The sequence below is a fragment of the Terrapene carolina genome, unplaced genomic scaffold (assembly GCF_002925995.2).
Source record: "Terrapene carolina triunguis isolate 2854851 unplaced genomic scaffold, T_m_triunguis-2.0 Scaffold89, whole genome shotgun sequence".
In the NCBI taxonomy this organism is placed as follows: domain Eukaryota; kingdom Metazoa; phylum Chordata; order Testudines; family Emydidae; genus Terrapene; species Terrapene triunguis.
In genome coordinates this window covers 11183591-11206733 of record NW_020664440.1, presented here as the reverse complement: position 1 = coordinate 11206733, position 23143 = coordinate 11183591, and the positions used below count along the sequence as shown (strand labels likewise).

The 23143-nt window shown below is 38.4% G+C and overlaps 1 protein-coding gene across 1 annotated transcript in view; it reads right to left on the bottom strand.

Moving 5' to 3' along the window:
• Nucleotides 1–23143, bottom strand: part of CHL1 (cell adhesion molecule L1 like) — a 73892-nt gene that overhangs the window by 6578 nt on the left and 44171 nt on the right. The window contains exons 17-24 of the mRNA XM_024195690.1: nt 22556–22626; nt 17873–18095; nt 14331–14446; nt 13966–14170; nt 13465–13587; nt 11838–12017; nt 2048–2209; nt 1218–1349 (exon numbers count right to left, since the gene is read on the bottom strand). Of these exons, the coding sequence (XP_024051458.1) occupies nt 1218–1349; nt 2048–2209; nt 11838–12017; nt 13465–13587; nt 13966–14170; nt 14331–14446; nt 17873–18095; nt 22556–22626 (1212 nt within the window). The remainder of the gene's footprint in view (nt 1–1217; nt 1350–2047; nt 2210–11837; nt 12018–13464; nt 13588–13965; nt 14171–14330; nt 14447–17872; nt 18096–22555; nt 22627–23143) is intronic.

The window sequence follows — 23143 nt, the reverse complement described above, 5'->3', positions numbered from 1 at the left end:
CCTGGGTTCCCCCCAAACCTCCCAATTGACCTGGACTGTGGGTTCTTACAGAGGGGAAGGTCTCTGGGCTGTTCCCCAACCCACATGGTGAATCTCTTAGGCAAGAAAATCCGCCAATAAGCGCAGGCGCAGGAACCACCAAGATAGAGGAGGAACTTTGTCACACTATGTAATGCAATGACTAGATCTAGTCAGAGGACATTTAAGGAGTCACAATTCATATCAAATTACTGACAATGGGTGAACCTGCTCGGGCATAATCTCAAAATTTCCATGTGACAGACCTTGGATGAAAAGTGACCATCTATCAATATGATGATCAAACTGGTGCCCCTACTCACTTCAGTGATGCAGGATCATGGCCTAAACCTTCTCTGTCAGAAACTGCTTCCTGAATCACATGTAAAATACCCTCACTAATTAAAACAATGAAACCCATAGGGCCACTCTGGGGCATAAAACCCCTATCTTTCTAAGCAGAGAAAAGTTATTCAGATGTTAACCAGTGACAAGATTGCTAGTGGCACCGAAACCACTTAGAGACAGATTAATGAGTCTGCTCTACAGCCTTAATTAAGAGCCATGTGGCTTTTAGCTCATGCAGTAGAGGCTCATGCATTTAGCTCCAGAGGTCCCAGGTTCAATCCTGCCCGCCAACATCCGGGGTCTGTCAGTGTTACACTGGCAGTACAGAGTGCGCCCATCAATCTGCCTCCCAATGACCCCTTCAAAAGTCATGGAGCATTCTGGGAGCAGAACTAGGAGTGGGGCCGTATCACAGCCCCATGTTGATTCTGAGCAGTGCAGCAGCACACAAAGTAACACGGGGAGGATGTTGTAACTTAGACAGGCCCCCATGGCTGTCTCAATTACACCAAGGAGTCCCGGAGAAGCCCAGGATCAGGAAGGTTCAAAGGTGGCTTAAAGCCATTATAGTGTCTCCTCCTCTGGGGTGAGTGTTCTGTGCTGCACCACTTACAAATGGAGCACAGAATCTCATCAGCTGAGTAAAGATTTGTTAATGTTTATTTAAATTCACTCAATGTTATATTTATTAAAAGTCACAAATACAAATTTTGTATTCCAGTTGGTATGAGTTCAACCGTTGGGGACCGAAGGCAAAATATTGAGGCATTTCCACTTAAATAAGAAGTTATTTGTGTGAAGAATGACTGCTATTATATAAATATCTCAAAAAGGACAACAGAGTCATTTACCTGAGTATTTTCCTCCTTTATTTCTTTTGACAAAGCACATCGTTAGCAGCAATAAGGTAAGCAAAGCGATGGCACACATCAGTCCAATAAACCAGCCTTGGGTGGAAATTCCCTCATAAATGCCAGCATAAGCTTTGTAAAAGGAGAGAAGTAAAAACATTTAACGAGAGGAAAATAGACTAAAAAAAAAAAAAAAAACACCATTTAATATTTTCTGAACTAAACCTGAATCACACCAAACTATCGCTATTTACTGCTTTACTGATTTCAGTCTAACATTTTCAATGTAAAAAAGAAAAAAAATACAGGACATAAATAATAGGTATGAGGAATAATGTTCACATTTAAGTAAATAAAGTGTCTGCAACATAATATATATAAGTAATTCCAAAGGAGTAGTTGATTTAGAGGATTAATGCCAAATAGGAAAGTTGGACAGAAATTGATAGCCTCTCATGCAAGCAGTTTTGCGACAGAAATAGAGTTAAAAGTGTTTAGGATACATGCAAACTGCTCAGCTAGCCACATTGAAGATGTAAAACGTAACAGCACCTACCCTATTAAAATGGCATGGTAGCTAAAACCTGTAAATAATATGTATTGGAAATTATTTACATGTCATTATTTACTACTGGGAAGACAAAATACAAGGCTGAATTGAAAAATGATGGACTCATTCCTGCTCCTATTGAAGTACATGGCAAGAGGCTAAGATTTCACTTTCATTGCACCACATAATAGGTAATGTCATTATTTCTTGAAAAATTAAAAATAAAATAATCTTGTTTTATCACAATGGATTTATCACCCTAAACGGTTTCATATCTCACCTCTCTCCCTCGTCTCAATTACATCTTCAAAAATGCTATTGTTATCAACCCAATTCTTAGTCACTAGACGAACTGTATATTCAGTTCCGGACTCAAGTGCCTCAATGGGGTGAAACTTTTGGGTGGGATTTACTGCTTCTGAAATCTTCCCGATCCCTTTACCTATGAAATGTACATAGTCAAGTCACATTGATTAATTCTATTAATTCAATAGCAGGATTCTGAAATGCACAGTTACAAATGATTTAAATAACAAGTGATAGTAAAACAGCATACATGAATATGTTTAACATTTGCCTTTGGATAGTTTCTCTTATTTTTTAAGGTAGAAAAGAAAAAAAAAAAGTAGAAAAGCATTTTCTGTACTTGCTCTTTGATATTCTGCAGGATAAAATCAGTGTCAAACTGAAATAATCCTGAGATTTATGAAGGGTTTGTTTTAAATTTGCAGGATCAAAGTAAATATTGAAGGAATGACATATAGGATTATAGATCTGCTTTAGCTAATGAATGCTTAATTAAAAAAAACACAACTGAATATGGCCTGGGTTTATTTACACAATCTGTGGCTTGATCCATCTCCCATTTAATTGAAGTATATGGGACAAGACTGAGGCCCATATTATCCTGAAACAGATTATTACATCTCTTATACGAACAATTACACTGGGATTTATACTCAAATTTTCCTTAGACAATAAATCTCCTTGTCCCCATTTATTTCACATTTGTACTGAAGCTATAACAAAGCTCTCTTTTAGGTATACCTGAAGTTTTCTTTCAAATGGATTTTCATATACAATCTTTACATGTTCTAAATGATATTTATTTATATGAAAAGTATTTGCAGTCAATTTTTTCTGTGGGTTTCCAACAAAGTCAGTCTTGCACTCCTTTTGCTTTCAAAACTCTCCTTGACATGAATAGGTGTTTTACCTGAATCCAGGACTGCAGGATAAGTGGTTTATTGTGTATGCTTTAAAAAAAAGTATTTAATGCTTATTGCAAAAGGAAGCAACTGTTAATTCACTGCAGTGAAGATAGAAGGATTTGCCCTCATCCTGGATACAGTATAGTATAAGTCATACTAATGAATCATAACTGATCCTCTCTTTCAGGATTTTAAGCAGTAACTTTTGCTAAAATTACACAAGGAATATAAAACAGCACCCACATTTAGGGCCTGATCCAAAGTCCGTTAAAGTCTACAGAAAGGCTCAGAATCATTGATGTCAATGGGCTTTCAAATCAGGCCTTAGTAGAACCATGCCCAGGTCTAGCGTTGGACACCAAAGTTTGGAGGAAAGCATTAAAACATATGCCTTTTTACTTCTGTTCAGTTGCTTCATTTGCTTAATTTAGCTGGTCAGCATTCTAAAGTCAACTAACGAAAGGGATCTTGTGGTTACTCATACACACAGCATAGCTCAAAAATTGCTCGACCAATTTGCGCTTATAACACGGACAGTAAAGCAATGCTGATTACTACTGAAACTGGTAAGCAAGCAAACAAAAAAGCTTTGAGCGATTAGCCCTTCTTGATAGCTGAAGGAAAAGAAAAAGAGATTAAGAGTGGATAGACATGGTTAAAGGTGCTGGACATGATACGTTTTCCAAGGCAAGTATACATATATTACAATAAGTAGTTAAATTAGTAGACCACTGGAACATGTTCAATTAGAATAATGCTGATGGTGAAGCACAGTGTATTAGCATAACTTAATCCATCTAGTGGTACATTTTACAAAATGAACTACGGTACATGAAGCTGAGCTATAATTTTTTAATCAAACTGCAAATTAAGCAACAAGACATTACAGGTAAATTTTAATTACATTTTGTAAAATCAGGATGTCAGAACAATGTGTTTCATAAAAAAGCTACCCATAAAGTAACAAGAAATAAAGCTCTTCTATGTGAACTTTAATCCTGTTGGTCAATAAATGCCATCAAAGACTTAAAGATGTCCGCCAGACAAGGTAGTCATATTTACCAGTATCAGAGGGGTAGCCGTGTTAGTCTGAATCTGTAAAAAGCAACAGAGGGTCCTGTGGCACCTTTAAGACTAACAGAAGTATTGGGAGCATAAGCTTTCGTGGGTAAGAACCTCACTTCTTCAGATGCAAGTAATGGAAATCTCCAGAGGCAGGTATAAATCAGTATGGAGATAACGAGGTTAGTTCAATCAGGGAGGGTGAGGTGCTCTGCTAGCAGTTGAGGTGTGAACACCAAGGGAGGAGAAACTGCTTCTGTAGTTGGATAGCCATTCACAGTCTTTGTTTAATCCTGATCTGATGGTGTCAAATTTGCAAATGAACTGGAGCTCAGCAGTTTCTCTTTGGAGTCTGGTCCTGAAGTTTTTGTATGCAGCATAGGTCTGATCTGGTAGCTCTACTCACTGAGATCATAAGCCAGCAAAGCACTTAAACTTCTCCTTAACTTTAAACATGTGAGTTGTCCCGTTGAAGTCAATTTCTTTAATGCCATGACTCACTTATTTAAAGTTAAGCATGTGCTTAAGTGCTTTGCAGGATCAGGGATTGGGTGTTTTGCCTTATTGGGATGGCCTGATTGGGAAAAAAGTTTTACACCATGAGTTCTGCACGACCTTTGATATTTGGCACCACAATGTTGTATAAAGGATTTTCTGTATTCTAAAATGTAAGATAGGAGTCCAGTGGAGATTGCATGTGTGTGATTTCTTTCCATGTAAATCTGGTCTGCATTATAAAACTAAATACTGTACAATACCCATAGAAAAGAAATAATGGGTAACTGGGGAAGGATTGGTAGAGGGACTAGAAAAAATAGTGTAGAATCCTGAGCAGGGAAAACAAAGATATACTAAGGAAAGGTAAGGAAATGTTTACTCGATATACTGAAAGGTCAGTGCGCGGCAGAAATTAGCTTCAGAAAACTGAGAGCAGTTAGGTTAGGTTTTTAATCTACAATACAGGAAATAAGCTTTAGTAATAAAAATATACCACCAGCATTTGTCATCTCCCCACTACTATTTATCAGCCATATCATGGGATTCACATGAACATTAAACACTGAACTGCAATTTTACAATATTCCTATTGGATTTAGAGATTTATGAGAACAATGGAACATACTTTTTTTTTTTTTTTAAACCGATGGAATAATGGGAAAACAAAGATAAACCTCCCCTAAAGACGTACTATAGTGCTAGTTCTCCAAAAGTTAGCACATCTGTTATGAAACTCACTTATTAAAAAAAAGATTGGCAATCTTACAGTTGTATTATAATTGTAGGTAATATTTTAATTTATAACAGCACCTGTCTAAATACATCTGCCTGGAATAAATGGAAAGTTAAACTACACTTTCATCAGTTTTCCTCTACTGAATGGCTATTAAAAGCTTATAAATATGCATCATAATTACACTCTACCTTCTGGGCTTTTGTATTCCAGGAGGTAGTTCGTGCCGATTGGGAGAGAGCTTTTTTTACTGGTAATTTACAATTACCCTCACATCCTTAAAATCCATTAGATGAAAATGAGTAGGCCATCCTGCTTAGCTTGACACCCAGACCATACACCTTGACTTTTGGGTTGTTGGACTTTTGGACAAAGCAGAGAAGAGAGGTTAGCTCATTTTGTCTTACCACCATTTCTGTTTCTGTTCACCTTTTGCTCCTGGCCACAGTTTTACTGGCTGTAACAGATGGGAGAGGTGTGATGGTATTTAACTATAGAAAGGATTCACTAGGTAATGCTTATGATGCTTAGAATAGCAGTAGGTGATCACCAGTGCCCTGATTCAGGAAAAGCTTGTATGTACCACCAGGGCTTGCAGAGTTGCTCCCAGTACATGTGCAGATCAGCAGTGTGGCTTGAGAGGGCAGAAGGCTGCCTGAGGAGTTGTATAAATGATGGGATAGTGGTGAAGGCCTGTCAATCAGTTGGTCATAGTTCAAGAAATGATTCTCTCTATAAGGATGTTATTCTATATGGCTAAGAAAACTGTGTTTTTCGTCTTTCAGAATGTTGGGTAGCAAATGAGAATTGAGTAGGATCATACCTTATTGTATGAGAGGCTACTATCATGATCTTGAGAGATGTCAAAGGTTAGTATTCTCAGGCTGGGATTTTAAATAAAGCCCAAGGGAAGTAGGTGCCCAATTGTCATTGAATTATAATGAGATTGGAACATGTAACTTCCTTAGGCTCCTTTGAAAAATATAGCAATAGTTACTGTTTCATGTGCCTGGATTTTTCATTAACACTTGGATTTTTGTATGTACAGTAATCATTGTAACATACATAATTCTGTATCTTGTCAATGCTGCAAATCACTGGTAGCTCTGGATAGTATGAAATTTGGCAACAAAGATTGTTGAGTCAGATGCCTGGATATCAGAGGGGGATTTAGTTCTATTTTTTTAGGAGTTTCTCTTTCCATTTAAAATATATATTAATGTTATCTTGTATATCATTTCAGGTGGCTAATTACACGTATAGCAATATTGATCATCAGGTTTTCTTATGTCAATGTTTTGGGGGCAGTTTAAGAAATGCTACCTAAATAAAAAGGTAGAAGTAATAATCATTTTCTAAACAGAAGCAGCACACATTCTTTCATGGAGTTAAGCCTGAGATAAGCCTATAATATTTAATCAACCCTCTCTAAAAATACAAAAAAAAGCTAAAAGCTAAACAATGTTAAATCTATAAATTCTACACCCAGGTTCATACTTATCACAGCAGAGAAAAAACTGCTGATCCTAAATCACAATTTGCTAATCTCCAATCATTCATTTTAACATCAAACTGAAAATATAATTTAACTTTGAAACTGTACTTTTTAAAAAAAAAATATTCTGCAATGTAATGCAAATGTTACAGAGCGGCAGAAATTTCCACCATTAGTAAAAATTCTCCAAACAAAATGATCCCTGTTTTACATCTTACCTCCCCCCCAACCCCCCCCCCTCCAAAAAAAACCCCTCGACCTCTATGATGACTGATTGAATAATTTCTCTAGGTGACTGAAAAAGAAACTCGAGAACCTATGGCAACCCAAAACGATTGGGAAAAGGATTTCTGCAGAAAAGGACCTAGGGGTTACAGTGGATGGGAAGCTGGATATGAGTCAACAGTGTGCCCTTGTTGCCAAGAAGGCTAACAGCATTTTGGGCTATATAAGTAGGGGCATTGCAAGCAGATCCAGGGACATGATCATTCCCCTGTATTTGACATTGGTGAGGCCTCATCTGGAGTACTGTGTCCAGTTTTGGGCCCACACTACAAGAAGGATGTGGAAAAATTGGAAAGAGTCCAGCGGAGGGCAACAAAAATGATTAGGGGGCTGGAGCACATGAGTTATGAGGAGAGGCTGAGGGAACTGGATTGTTTAGTCTGCAGAAGAGAAGAATGAGGGGGGATTCAATAACTGCTTTCAACTACCTGAAAGGGGTTTCCAAAGAGGATGGATCTAGACCAGGGGTCGGCAACCTCTGGCACGCGACTCGCCAGGGTAAGCACCCTGGCGGGCCGGGCCACTTTATTTACCTGCTGACGTGGCAGGTTCGGCCGATCGCGGCCCCCACTGGCCGCGGTTCGCCGTCCCGGGCCAATGGGGCCAGCACATCCCTCGCCTGCGCCACTTCCCGCCGCCCCCATTGGCCCGGGACGGCGAACTGCGGCCAGTGGGGGCCGCGATCGGCCGAACCTGCTGCGTCAGCAGGTAAATAAACTGGCCCGGCCCGCCAGGGTGCTTACCCTGGCGAGCCGCGTGCCAAACATTGCCGACCCCTGATCTAGACTGTTCTCAGTGGTACCAGATGACAGAATGAGGAGTAATGGTCTCAAGTTGCAGTGGGGGAGGTTTAGGTTAGATATTAGGAGAAACTTTTTCACTAGGAGAGTGGTGAAGCACTGGAATGGATTACCTAGGGAGCTGGTAGAATCTCCTTCCTTAGAGGTTTTTAAGATCAGGCTTGACAAATGGCTGGGATGATTTAGTTGGGGTTGGTCCTGCTTTGAGCAGGGGGTTGGACTAGATGACCTCCTGAGGTCCTTTCCAACCCTGATATTCTATGATTCTATGATTAATTTCAAGTGCGACTGTGAGTCATTTTTTTCTAGTCATGAAAGGCCTTAATCTGAGCTTTTGTGCAAATGGAGTGTTCCCTGTGGTTCCCCATGACTCTTCCATGCAACTCAGTAGGCACAAGTTCTGCACAGTATTTTATCAATCACCTGTGCAACCACCTGTTGTATCTCAGCTGGGTTTTGCCACTAAATATTCACTTCGGTTAGAATGCTGACTTAAGAAATCTTCCCCTCTATTGACAGTATGTTACATAGTGGATTGAGTTATTAGTGCTATTGGTGTTAGGGTAGTGACATGCAGGATATGAATGGAGGATTACATCTGCTCCTTATAGACCATTGGTTAATAGTACTGGATTTGACCCTAGGCACACACATTGCAGAGGAGAACCACATTTTAAAGGAACTATAGAGAAATGGCTCCTTCTGACTCAAGCAAGGCTCTGGGCTGATGGGGAATTCTCTCCACACCAGGACATGCAATGACTGCAGAAAGCTGCTGTAGCCCATTGAGGGATAACACAGAAGATTTCCCTTCCCCTAGCCCAGCCTGTTCATTTCCCACTTCCCTGTGTGCTGTGATGCAGAAGTTCACCATGGAACTGTGGTATGAAGCAGCTTTGGGGCCTGACATTCCTTATAGGACAACCTGCACAACCTACTCCCCTGAGGTTAAAATGCATAAATTCACTGGTTTTCAGATATAATGGGAAACAAATGAGTACTTACTTTAATATAGCTATTATAAAGTCAGGTCAAATATGCCAGGAGCCAAACATGACTGAATACCTATCCACAACCCACCCAGATATCTGTATTTCTCTGGGACAGTGTATTTCACAAAGCCCACAATGTAGCCTGTGACAGCTGGATATACTAGAGTCATGGGAGCTACAGAAGCTCTAAAATAGATAAGAGAGGTGCATCTTTTTTCTTTGAAAATGGAGCACATTGAATATTATGGAATGTTACTTTATGGAGTCTCATTCCACAGTAGAACCACACTTTCAATCTGCCACTTTAAATCTGGGCAACTTTAACTGATATGCCTTGACTTTTGAAAACACTCCATTTTTTGAGAGACTGTGTAACTTGTTTAACTGAGATAGTTACACATTTTATCACCCTCTTTGTATTTTGCGTGCCCTCCATTCCTAACCTTAAAAAATGAGAGTCACGGAAATGTGTGTGATTTCCTCAGCCAAACGACGTAGATTTTTGCATACTTTAAATGAGTCTGGACCAATTTAGCCTTCAGATAATTACATAAAACTCCTCTGGGATTTCAGTGTAAGCTGCAGAGCTGTATCTAAGGATGGACATTGGAACTGTCACGTGGTTCTCATTTAAATTACTTGAAAAAATTGTGGAATAGGGCACAAAAGTAACAGCAGAATAGGACCCTTAGAATTTACAGAGGTTATGCTATTCTATTTGATGTGCAATCTGCTGCTCTGACTTTTAGTAGAATCCCTTGCTGCCATTGCCAACAAAATCTTTTGAAAGAAAAGAAAGAAAACATGGGGAAAATTAAATGTCAAAATTTCTATTTATCATGTTTCCTAGCCATATGTTACTGACAGCGTTACCAACAAAGATCCTTTTAAAACCTAGCATGTTACACAGGGTTGTGAAAATTAATAACAACATCCTAAATGACCAAATAGAGGACTCCTGATCTCAGCAAAGAATACAAGAATAAATGGCTAATGAAGAAGCACTGTATTTTTCTGGGCTCAAATTAAAATAAAATAAAATAAAATTAATTATATATATATATATAGAGAGAGAGAGAGAGAGAGAGAGAGAGAAATTTTGTTGTCAAAAACAAAACTCTAACTCATTTTAATCTGATTTCTAAAGTTATCTTTTTCAATTTAGCCATTAATCTCATCTACCAGCAAAAAATTCACACTTCCCTTAATAGTATAATAAACAGGGGGAACAAAAAGGATGCTGGAAATAGAGGCCCTTTATTAATATAGCGCCAGATTCTGCATGGCCCTGAAACAGCTGCACCGTGGTTTTGGAGGACGTATGCAGTGTATGGGTGGGCTTGACTTAGGTCAGTGAAAAGGCATCAGTTCAGCCTTCTGATCAGTATAGTAATGCAACCACAGCCAGTTACCTGAGGGGAAGAATGTGGCAGAATAACCCAGCCTACAGTGAGTCTGCTCACTTAAATGAAATAAGAACTGGTCTGTGATAGAAAACCTTACCTATCAGGTATTGGGTCTGGGAGGGCAGCATTATCATTCAAGCAGTTTTGATGATGGGAGTCCACATGAACTACAAAGGGAGAATAATAGAATATTTTGCACCTTGGTATCTGCCGGTATCTTAAGAACTTTCCTGAATGATTTAATGAGCAAGGGAATATGTTTATGTGTGGAATTAGTTAGAGATGGAATCCTGGACCCAGATTTGGATGTGGTACTCTGGTCTGGGTAGGCTGATTCATGGAAATAATTTCTCACAGACTGCAAGTATGACTGGAGATTTTCTGAAGTCCAAGGAGAGCACGAGTGTGTGTGTGTGTGTGTGTGTGAGAGAGAGATGTAATTAAGTGAGCTGCTGATTTCATCATTGGGTAGGCAATATTTGACATTCTGTATGGGATGCAAAAGTGGGAAATTTGTCTTTAGATCCATGCATGGATTCGGAAGGATACTGAGAGGCATCACATGCACAACCAGTGTTTATGCACAAACATTCATTAAGGATATTAAGGATTAAATCATGTGGAAGAAGACAAAAGGAGATGGGGTGTCTCTGTTTCTCAGATGGGGCCTTAACCGCTACTTAGTGACTGGATCCTGAAATCAGGCTTGCTACGTTAACTGGATTAAGAATCATTTTTTGCCAGGAACTGGACTTTGGCTTCAGCACCTGAAGAGACTATGCAGGGTGAAAGTCAGCTAAGATATTAAGTTACATGGTTACAATATGTCATCAGTGTTAAAAATCATGAAGCCAGGCCATTTCTGCTTATCACATTCTTTGTCCTTTGCTGTGGTATGTCAAAAGCAATCATTGTTGATTAATATCTAGGAACTTGTTCATTGGTACAGTAGAACTTTCAGAGTTGCAGAGCACAGTGTATTTATTTCAGTTGAATGAGACAGACTGGCTTGTTCTTCTAATTTTCTTGTAAATCATTGAACCTTAGGGTTTTAGGAGGACAGCAAGTAGCCTACAAATGTATTTCACTGTGTTAGTTTATGGGGAAATAATGCTATGTATGGAGCAAGTGCACTACTGTTAGCCTTATGTTAATCTTGATTTGTGGGATCCCAAGTTCTGCCCTCAAATGACAATACATGGCTTTTAATATTTCTCGGAATCCAAAATGTCCATTTAAGGGCAGAATATGGCCGTACAATATTATTGAAAATGTTTTTTTTATTGTTCTCCAACTTCCTGTTAGTGGTTACTAAATGCAAGCTGCTAGTTTTGATAAAAATCAGCTGAGCTGATTGGTTGGTTGAAGCTGCTGCATAGTGACATGGAATAGCTAAACCTTTTTTGTGTTTTTGGAGTACCTGGATTCCTACATTTAAAAGTTCATTGATTGTGCGAAGGCAAAGCAAATTTAAAAGCAAACAATTTTCTCTAATTAGAGAGGAAAATGTCAAAGCTGGAATATTCTCAATGGATTTTGCATTATCATTAAAACTCCTCATCATTAAATTATACCCCCATTAACTTACTCCCTTCTGTTATTGTTAGTCCTTCTTCTGTGATTGGTTTCCCACAGCCTTTTATAGTACAGGCCTTCACATAGAATTTATACTTGGTGCTGGAGCTCAGATTTGAAAACCTCCAGCTGAAAGTTGACGGGTTTGTAATATTGACGTCATTCAATGCTCCAATCTCATCTGTCTCATTTACTGAAAGAGAAACAATAGAGTTCAGTCAGGCATGGCAGCTAAATGTTACCAAAATGCGAATGTGTCACGAAAGCTGATGGAAAAGATGCAGTTTACAGTAAGTAGGAAGGAGGGCACTTTAAATAAATGTATATCTTACTACCCTGATACATTTGTGAGTCTTCAAATGGGATTTACCATGTCTAAATCAATCAACTACACGATTGGGTATTATGATAGTTGAAAAGGCTCTATGATTCTAGAGGTTTAGTTACTAAAAAAAAAAAAAAAGGTCTGACTTTTAGAGCTATGCAAAATGTTTGTCTAGAACCCTAAATGCACATTAATTGAGACTGTTCTTGGATTTTCATTTTACTCCCAAACACCTACCTAGGTCCTTAAACTTTGGTAGGCCTGCAGCCATGATACAAGTTTATGGGGTGCTTGCAGGAAATATAGTAGCTGGCTGCTATATAAGGAATGGCCTCTTGAACACCGATAGTTGGCCCTCTCCAAAAATGGAGAGCATCCAACCCCTATAAAAGTACTACAAAAGTAAGAGTGCAGTTGCCTTAGTAAGGATCAGTGCTGAGCAAAAAGTTCATAGCAAACAATTTCTTTGGCGACGTGTGTTGTATGCCCACTCCATCCTCAACAGAGTACATTGAATTAATATCCAAACTTACCCCCAGTGTTTGGCTGTACTGGTAACTCAAACAATAATTCTACATAAACTTTCCTCCCTGAGCTTGGCTGCTCCAGAACCATATCTGTTCTAGCTCCTTCTGGCCCCAAAGAAACATTTCTATTTCCTTGATATCCTGCTTACACATCATTGGACCCACTTGCTCACATGACTCAGCAGTAATTACCCTGACTCTAAATGTAGGGGTTTTTTTTACAAACAGGAGGAGAGCATTTGCTGAATTGAAATCATTAAAAAATCTGAATAAATATTCACCAAAAAAAAAGTTTGCATTATTTGCCCAGCTGTACCAACTATGTGTGTTTAAAGATTCTAAGCCTATGCACATGACTCATGCATTATCATCACAAATTATTTCTTCTTTGAAAAGTCAGGTGCATTTCTAAAAACAGCTATAAATTTTCTCTGCACTATTTAACTATTGGGTTAACTGTCTGTGAATTTGAAAACATTTATTACATGATTTGATTAGTCTGAGAGTCTTTGAATGTATCATGATTGCACTTTGAGCTTATCTAGACGGAAAAAGAATATGCTGAAATCCTTTTCCCCTGGAAAATGGAATTGGCCTGCCCCCAGCAGGCTAAACTAACATCTGTAATGTTGGAACATTTTTTCTGTGCTGAACAAATTGTTACTTAAAATTTAAAAGGATTAGTTTTAAGTTACTGTCTATTTTAAATAACTTTATATTAAAATAATGTTTGATTTAAATACGATCTATTTGCTAAAAGTCTACATCAAAGTAGAACATGTACTTACTTATCTGATATTGCAAAATGTAGCCAGTAAGGAAGCCATTTGGTTTTCTGGGAAGACCCCATGACAAAGTGACAGAATCCTTATCAAAGTTTAGTATTCTTAGAAAATGTGGCTGTTCAGGGACTGGAAAACATAGGAATTAGCTTAGTTTCACTGAATGTAGATCATATTTTAGCTGCTCAGTCTACATACATTCCTGTTAGTATGGCATATAACTTCATCCAATATGTACAATTCTCCATTCTCAGTCAACATATGTTAGATGCTTAGGATCTGATTCAGCAAGATGCCTGCTAAACACCTTTTGAGAGTCCTCAACCTTGTTAACTCCCATTTACTGAACAGACTTGGACTCTTCTATTGGATAATTGTATTAAACCCTTTTTTTATTCCAGCATAATAATTTAGAGTCACACAGAGTTCTTAGTAGAATTAATTGGTCTGGTTTCAAGGAAGATGTTTGTTTAATTTCTTCCATCCCCATATTTTAATTTTTCTTACCTCCTTCTGGAGTTTGGAATATGGCTGGAGAGCTTTCAGGTCCAGCTCCTTTTGCATTGAAAGCCAAAACGGTTAAGTGAAATTCACTAAATGGCTCTAGACCAGGAATCATGCCATAGTTTCTGTCTCCTGTAAATGTTAGGAAGTGTTTGTCTGGGCGATGTTGTTTTCCGTTCAGCAAACTCCTTGTTTTCCACCAAATGACCTGTATTGAGAAGGGCAATTCTGTAACAGATTAAGTTCTATGGGGATGAACACTGCATTGACTTCCCCCAACCTCACAGCAATTACTTTAAACTTAGACAGGATTCACCTAACACAGCATGAAAAGACATCGGATTATTTAAAGAATAAATTATGAAAACCTTATATCCTTTTAAGTGTCCACGAACACGGTCTCTTGGAATGCCGGACCAGATCGCTTTAACTAGTGTACTATTCATCACTTCCACCGTTACACTTGAAGGAGCAGCATCTGGAACTGTAAATACATAGGTGTTACATACTAAGGATACTCCCTAGGATTTATTTTCAAAGAGTAGCTCTACACTTGTGGTGACATATAGATAGAGTACAGACACTGCATGCCCAGCTAGCATGGGTACAAATAGCAGCACAGATGGTGAGTACGGTAGAGAGCCCTACATGCCTGAAATCTGGGGGGTGTGCCCTATACGGGTCTCTACATGCCAAAGCAGTGCCTCTGATGTCTACACTGCTATTTTTAGCAGTGTCGTGTCCCACGGCCTCCCTGTTTTCAGAGCCTTTCCCCACCACAGAGAGGCTCCAGCTGCAGGGAGTGCTGAAATCTTTCCCTGCCACAGTGAAAGTCTCTGGCAGAGGGAAAAGTCTTTGGCAGCTCTCCGGAGTCTTTCCACACTGCCTCCCCCATGTCGGTGTCTTTTATTGTCACTTGTAGCTACACACTGCAGGCAGTGTGGATGTAGCCTTCCTTTCACTGTGCTGTGTAGTTACACATATCCTACATGCCACACCAAAGGTAGGCAAGCGTAGACAAGATCATAGTGTCCCCCAGCTACCCAGCCTGGTTCAAGTTATAGAGACTCATGCTTTGAAATCTGGAGATTTCCCCAGTTCAGTTCCAAATGGGGGCCCATCACCTCTGTATCAGTGAGGATAAAAAAAATATTGTGATTAAGATTGTTTTTTTAATGAGGAGTTAGAGTTCTTTCTTTACGCAATTTTCTTTTACAATGAAATCAACTGGTTAAAGAGCCGGGTTTTAACCACCACAGAACATCAAGAAATCTACTCCAGCATCTGAAATAACTAGACCCAGAGTCAATGCCACATCAGTGGATACAGGATCAGGTCCATAGAAAGCACATTGCAAGTTAAACTGAACACACACAGAGAAATCTCCCTTTTTACTTACTTTCACTATCTACCAGGTGATATGTTGTTCGGTGTTAATATTGTGACCGTGAAAAACCACATGTCCCAACCCCGCACTCACTACCAGGGAGTAGGGGATGATTATTGTTTACTGCCATAAACAGTCTCATTGAGACTCCCAGTAGTAAGTGTTTAGAGGGTCAGGCTTTAAATTAACAAACTATCAGAAAAATGAAATATGACAAAAATCACTGGCCATGTAAAAGAGCTACTTTCCAAACATTAATAACTCATCTACTTAGAACAGGTCATTCAGCGGAATCCGTAAACAAAACCTAATTGAGGGTTAGTTTCTTTGTATAATGTTCATAAGAGTTTCCTTTTTGAGCGTTTTTTTTTAAATGTTTTGATGATGATAACGATGGCTTTTATAGCACCTATTTGGGGCACAGACTAAATTTATGTCAAGAGAGTCAGAGTAGAGAGGCTGGAGGAACAGCCCTGGTGTAACATCTACAAAATAATTCAGTTCAGCAGTGGCTAGTGCACAGCATGATGGATTAAAGAAGGATTTTGGTTGTTTGTCCATTTGAATAAGTAATAAAGTAAACAGTTGTCTCAGTTGGCTAATCTCTTGCAGGCTTTTTTGTAGGCCATTCAAGCTGTCCATCCATTTTGCTGTTAGGAAAACAACTTGAAGGTTTCAGACATGGGATGAAAACTGCCTGACTTTACATAATAAGATTAAGCTGCAAAATCTGAAACATGTACATTTGCAGACACTTCTGACCCTTGCTTGCCAGCAGTCCTCAGCTCCTGCTGCTAATTACTAATGCATTGGGCATTTGTCATTTGTATCAGGGAATCTTGGCTCCCTGTGCTAGCTGGCTACACTGGTGTTTACTCCCTCATTGATTTAAATCCCTAAATCCTAAAAAGATTTTTTGCTGCTCTTGCTTAACTGGGTTGCCTGCTGAAGGAAATCTTGGCTTTTCATCATTGCAGCTGGGGAATATAAATCCTCCCAATGTCTTTTATACATTGATTCTATAAACAACAGAGGGGAGAAAAAATATGATATAGTGTCAGGGGGAATTAGGAGGACTATTGTCCAATAGTCTAGATATTGTAGCAGGGACTTCCACAATCTTACAGTAGCCAGAAGCATGTTTGTATTAACTCCACCAGCTTTGACCCAGCACTAGTGCTGTCATTTTTGCATTAGTGTTCACTGGAGGAACATGATTACTAAAGAGCACTGTGGTGTGAGGGATTGGCAGGTACAGGTAGATTGTTGGTATCACAGGCTGATGCTGATATTACAAAAAAAGTATCAAATATGCTTATCTGGGAAACTGGGGCAAACATCATAACAGTCCCTTAGGGGCTTCAAATCTATGAACAGATGTTTGTGGCACAAATGCTGATTGCTTGTATCAAGGCAGTCATTTAAGAAGAAAGACACAGTACAGACATTGGAAAGAACCTTGTTGTCAATGATGGACCTCACTTTGAGAGCTGGCCTCCAATTATGACAGGAACAAAACCAGATCCTCAGTTATTTGAAAGATCAAAGTTGCACTCGCAAAATTAAAGACCTGTTTGGGACCTTTTTAAAAAATCAGGGACTCTGTCTCACAATTGTAAGAGTAGTTTCTATAAAAAGCAATAATACTGAGTAAAATATTGGTGTGGCTGCAAACTGTACATATTAGAAGCAGGACAAATAGATCCAGTTTGAAAGGGATGATTGTGAAGGTCATTTCATGAGAAAGTACTCTGTTTCTTGCATGATGCAGAAAGGATAGGTGTGTTGGTGTCATGGACAAAAATGTACTCAAAATATGGAATGTAAAATATACTGAGGTGTTGACTGCACATGCAGGGCTGTGATACTACTTGGAAACACTGCAACTCTAGTGTTGACACATTCCTCAATGTTTAGGGGGGATCCTTAAAGATAGTGCCACCTGCTTTCCTCAGTGTGGCTGGCCCATTCTGTAAACTGTGTCAAGGAGCCATAGTCATCCTCTTTCTTGCCGCCTTTGGATACCCTACACCCAGGGGTGCACTGAAGGGGCATACGTCACTTCTTTTTGCAATTTCCCGCATTCTTTTTGGCATGCAGAAGCTGAATGGTCTATTTTAATTCTAAAATGCCCACAAACTGAATATGTGCATCTACCTGTAGAGTATTTTACCCCCTGTAGTTTGAGGTGAATGGGTTAAAGTGCTTAACATTAAACATGTTTTGTTGGATTGGAGCCATGACTAGGTGCCAATTTAGGCAAGCAATTGTACACTCAGTTTTGTATATGCAAGCATAACTGACCTTTTTGAAAATGAAGCCCTTGATAGCTAAAATTCATAGTAAGAAAACTGGCACATAATACTTCTGTTTCTTTTAGTATTCCAACATGCTGATCACTAGTGAGTGACATTTAAGCATTTTTAATTGTGAGCAGGTCTAATAATACTCGTTATCCATTTATATTGCAATGTAAGGATCATCTACACCATACATTTTTACAAAAATGTTTCAGTTACTTACTGTCCTCTCCTGAATATCCAGTGGTAACATTTGGTTCAGGACCAGATCCAAAATTGTTTACAGCTTGGACTTTGATATCATAAGGCACAAAGGTAGGAGTATTCCTCAATGTCAAGGAATGTTTTTTCACAGTTTCCTCGTTCCAGTCTGTCTCTACTCCCTGCTGTCGCCAGCTGACTTTGTACTCCAGTCCTGGTCCATTTTGCTCCATGGGTTTCAATGGCTACAAAAGAAGTTAAAGGGATACTGATCTGCCTTTGTTGCTATAATCATAAAATGGCAGATTAAGTGGAGAATAATTTTGAAGCCATACACTACAATATTTTGCGAGAAAAAAATAATCTTCCCCATCATATTGTTTTTAAGATGGCTGTAGGAAAAGTGTTATAATTTTTAGAACAGCATGGGGGAATAACAGCTGGATTTAAAACAGGTTAATTACTAAAGTATATCTTTCTACATATAGAATGCACTAACAGGTTTTGCTGCAAGTTTTCTTAGTTTTATGGTAATATAAATATATGTAATCTTCATTAAAAGTAAAACACAACTTATCTCAAATTTTTATGTGGCACAGCAAGTAGGGTCATTAAAATTTAGATTAGAACATAAGAACGTCCGTACTGGGTCAGACCAAAGGTCCATCCAGCCCAGTATCCTGTCTACCAACAGTGGCCAATGCCAGGTGCTCCAGAGGGAGTGAACCTAACAGGTAATGATCAAGTGATCTCTCTCCTGCCATCCATCACCACCCTCTGACAAACAGAGGCTAGGGACACCATTCCTTACCCATCCTGGCTAATAGCCATTAATGGACTTAGAGAACTGGATAAATTCATGGAGATTTAGTCCTAGCCTTCACAACCTCCTCAGGCAAGGAGTTCCACAAGTTGACTGTGCGCTGTGTGAAGAACTTCCTTTTATTTGTTTTAAACCTGCTGCCCATTAATTTCATTTGGTGGCCCCTAGTTCTTATATTATGGGAACAAGTAAATAACTTTTCCTTTGTGGGTGAATACCCACTTCGTCAGACGCAAGTGGGTATTCACCCACGAAAGCATATGCTCCAATACATCTGTTAGTCTTAAAGGTGCCACAGGACTCTCTGTTGCTTTTTACAGATCCAGACTAACACAGCTACCCCTCTGATACTTAACTTTTCCTTAGTCACTTTCTCCACACCACTCCTGATTTTATATACCTCTATCATATCCCCCCTTAGTCTCCGCTTTTCCAAGTTGAAAAGTCCTAGCCTCTTTAATCTTAACCCCTAATCATTTTAGTTGCCCTTCTCTGAACCTTTTCTAATGCCAGTATATCTTTTTTGAGATGAGGAGACCACATCTGTACGCAGTATTCAAGATGTGAGCGTACCATGGATTTATATAAGGGCAATAAGTTATTCTCCGTCTTATTCTCTATCCCCTTTTTAATGATTCCTAACATCCGGTTTGCTTTTTTGACTGCCACTGCATACTGCATGGACGTCTTCAGAGAACTATCCACGATGACTCCAAGATCTTTTTCCTGATTAGTTGTAGCTAAATTAGCCCCCATCATATTGTATGTATAGTTGAGGTTATTTTTCCCAATGTGCATTACTTTACATTTATCCACATTAAATTTCATTTGCCATTTTGTTGCCCAATCACTTAGTTTTGTGAGATCTTTTTGAAGTTCTTCACAGTCTGCTTTGGTCTTAACTATCTTGAGCAGTTTAGTATCCTCTGCAATCTTTGCCACCTCACTTTTTACCCCTTTCTCCAGATCATTTATGAATAAGTTGAGATTATCCTATAAGATATTAAATATGCACCAACCACTCCTCCCCCACCCCTCACACACACACACTCTCTCCACCCAACTAGATCTGGACACTTAACGGGTAATAGCTGTGCTTCAATTTTTTTTTTTTTTTTTTTTTTACTGCTTTGTTGAGGAACCTCTTTGTAATATAAGGAAAGAATGAATCCATAAAATGATGTCAGCTGGGGCTGGTTGGAAAATGGTATGGGTTTTCTGTAGACATTTTAGAAAAAAATGGTTTGTTTTGCATAAAATCTTTTCAATTTTTAAAGCATTTTTTCAGTTGTTGTTTTTTTAGTTTAGAAATCAGAAAATTTAGGAAGAGATGAAAAGGTTGACAGAACATTTTCATTTACAAAAAACAAGCCATTTTTCATCAAAAAGCTGAGGTGTTCGCCCTTATTGATAGGCTAGTTCAGTTGCCAGGCCTTATAGGGTCTGATCTAGCAGCCTTTGAAGTCAATGGAAAGGCTGCCATTTACTTCAGTTGTTGTGGGGGAGTGTAGGTTCACTGGCATGTCCAAAAAACTTTTTAAAACAATGTTTGTGGTGGAACCAGATTAAACAAAACAGGTTGAACAAAAAATATTTAATTAAATTCAAATATTTCAGTTTTGACCATTTTAAATGTTTTTGAAAGGAACATTCATTTTTACCTAAAAAATCAAAATGTTTCCTTTAGAAAAACTCAAAATCAAAACATTTACGTTTTTTTCAGAATTTTTTAGGTTATCTTTACGACCAAAACAATTTGGCAAAATTAACAGAAATTCATTAAATGTTTCAGTGTCACCAAATTTGTATTTTTTGACAAAGTTTTGTGCAAAAAATTTTGCTCAGATCTAGACTTGAACAATGTATTTTTATAAGTCAAACTACTTTTAGAATTTAATTTAATGTATATAAGCCACAAAAATGTTAATAATTCAATCAACATTTTTTCCATATATAAGACGCATTAAAATAAACACTATAGCTCCAATCCAACAAATCACATGAACTCTATATTTAAAGTATTTGCTGGATCACATTTTAAATTGACTTAATTTGAATTATTTTTAATTAATTGCATTAATAATGTAATTAATTGAATTGTCATTTATTAATAATTTTGCATAATATTTAGGAGCACATGACTGTTTAAAATGATCATCAATATTTACATCCTGACTTCTTCATTGCATTGCCAAAGCATTACACAGGGATTTAATTTTGTAAATCCCCTTGACTAAAACCTGAACGGTACTTTGAAAATTGATCATTTACTAACGCACGAAAAAGAAAATAAGAAAATAAATAAATAATTGGAGATATCCTATCTCCTAGAACTGGAAGGGACCTTGAAAGGTCATCAAGTCCAGCCCCCTGCCTTCACTAGCAGGACCAAGTACTGATTTTGCCCCAGATCCCTAAGTGGCCCCCTCAAGGATTGAACTCACAACCCTGGGTTTAGCAGGCCAATGCTCAAACCACTGAGCTATCCCTCCCCCCTGCTGGAAAATAAATTCCAGTTTAGGGTTAAATTTCAGCCCCACTCGATTATTATTTTGATCTTGCTTAACGCTGCAAAGCCTTGGCTGAAAATCCTATTGCTAATGCTCATCTGATCTGTTAATCCAAACTAGGCAGATTAACATCATTTTGCAGAATCAGTGTGTGTATATATCAGGTCCTTGTCTGCTGGAAATAAAGCATTCGGTATGTATCAGGCATAGAAGATCTGCTGCAAAGCCTACAAGAAGCAAACTAAATAAAAATATTTGTTTCCAAAAATAGTCTAAATGAACCCAGAATCCCTGTCTGTTCTTATTTATCTAAACCTATCCAATCCCACTCCATTCTCACCTTTAATTGTTGTGCTACAACTGAATTGTAGATTGTAAGATTTTTGGGCAGAGATTATGTCTAGCTAGCAGTACAAATAATTAACAACAACATATGCTGTCTGCGCATCTATGCAACTGCTTATAAACATAGAATTGTTCTCACTGACTATGGAATATTTTGTAGAATGAAGTTTCACAATAAAGTAAGTCAATAGGCTTAGTGGGTCACATTCACTTCTGGGCTACACCCAACTAGGCTGACCAGACAGCAAATGTGAAAAATCAGGACGGGGGTGAGGGGTAATAGGAGCCTATATAAGAAAAAGACCCACAAATCGGGACTGTCCCTATAAAATCGAGAGGTCTGGTCACTCTACACCCAACCTAAAATGAAAATTCAGGTTGTGGAAATTTGTATGGTTCATTTCTGCTAGAACCAGGGTGGAAAATAATCTTTCCAAATCCAGTGCAAAATGTGTTTTATTCCAGTTACACAAAATACATTCCTTCTACAATTATTAAAACTTGTTTGGAATTAAAGAGAAAATATATCCCTCTGAACAGATGGCACATAAATTACAGACAAACAGTCTGGAAATCTGAAGGCTGTAATTCTGTCCTCAATACTTCTACAGATTCCTTTGACACTTGCACTAATGACCTTCTCCAGCTCTTGCTATATGTGCTATATATGGGATTTCTTCTCCCCGCTACACACTTGTGTATTACAGGCCTTCTTACATTTTTCCATAGCATTTGTCACATAGATGTCAAAAATGTATCTTTGAACAGTAGAGGAAGGAAAGAAATCCTTGACCCATTGAAGTGAATAGGAGCTTTGCCTTTGACTTCAGTGGTCCTCAGATTTCATCCATGGAGTTACTAATGACTACTAGAAGACAGATAGCAGGAAGAAACCCATGAAACCCATATTGAAAATGTGGGTACTCTCTTAACATGATCTGATAACTTCAGTAATGCTTCAGGATCTTCAGCTTGAAAGGAGAAATCATTTCACATATAATATCACGGCTAGGAACTTTTAAATTACCTCCCATTTCATAACCATTTCATTTGGTTCAGAAGCTTCGACTTGGATGTTTTCTGGGTTCTTGTCTGGAGCTATAACAGTAGAATGAATAAAATTAGTTTACACCATCTGTCCTTTATTAATCCTGTCTTTTTCCCCCTCCCGCCCTATGCCCTACATCTTCACAAAACAACCAGGTAGATGTGAAAAGTGCCAGGCTAATATCCTTACTTGAAATGATTTGGCTTTGTTGCAACTAACCAACATGTAAATAAAGAACCCATGATTAAACATAATGACTTGACACAACAGAGGGTTAGTGAACAAATATGTAGTTTATATGGTTTGATCTTGGGCAGCTTTCTTGGTTAGTTTTAGTCGATATCTCTAAACTGACTTTTTGGATTTCAGAGTACCAGATGTAGGGGGATTATTCTGAAGAGACATTCCCCCTGTTGGGAATGGAAAAACAGAAGGTGTATCATTAGTGTGTGACACAGAGCTGAAAAGCTGTGGAAGAAGCTGAGCCGATATACGTAAAAAAAACAAAAACAAAACCTAAAGCAAAAATAAAAAAAAATTGCTGGGGCAATGCAAATTACTATGCAA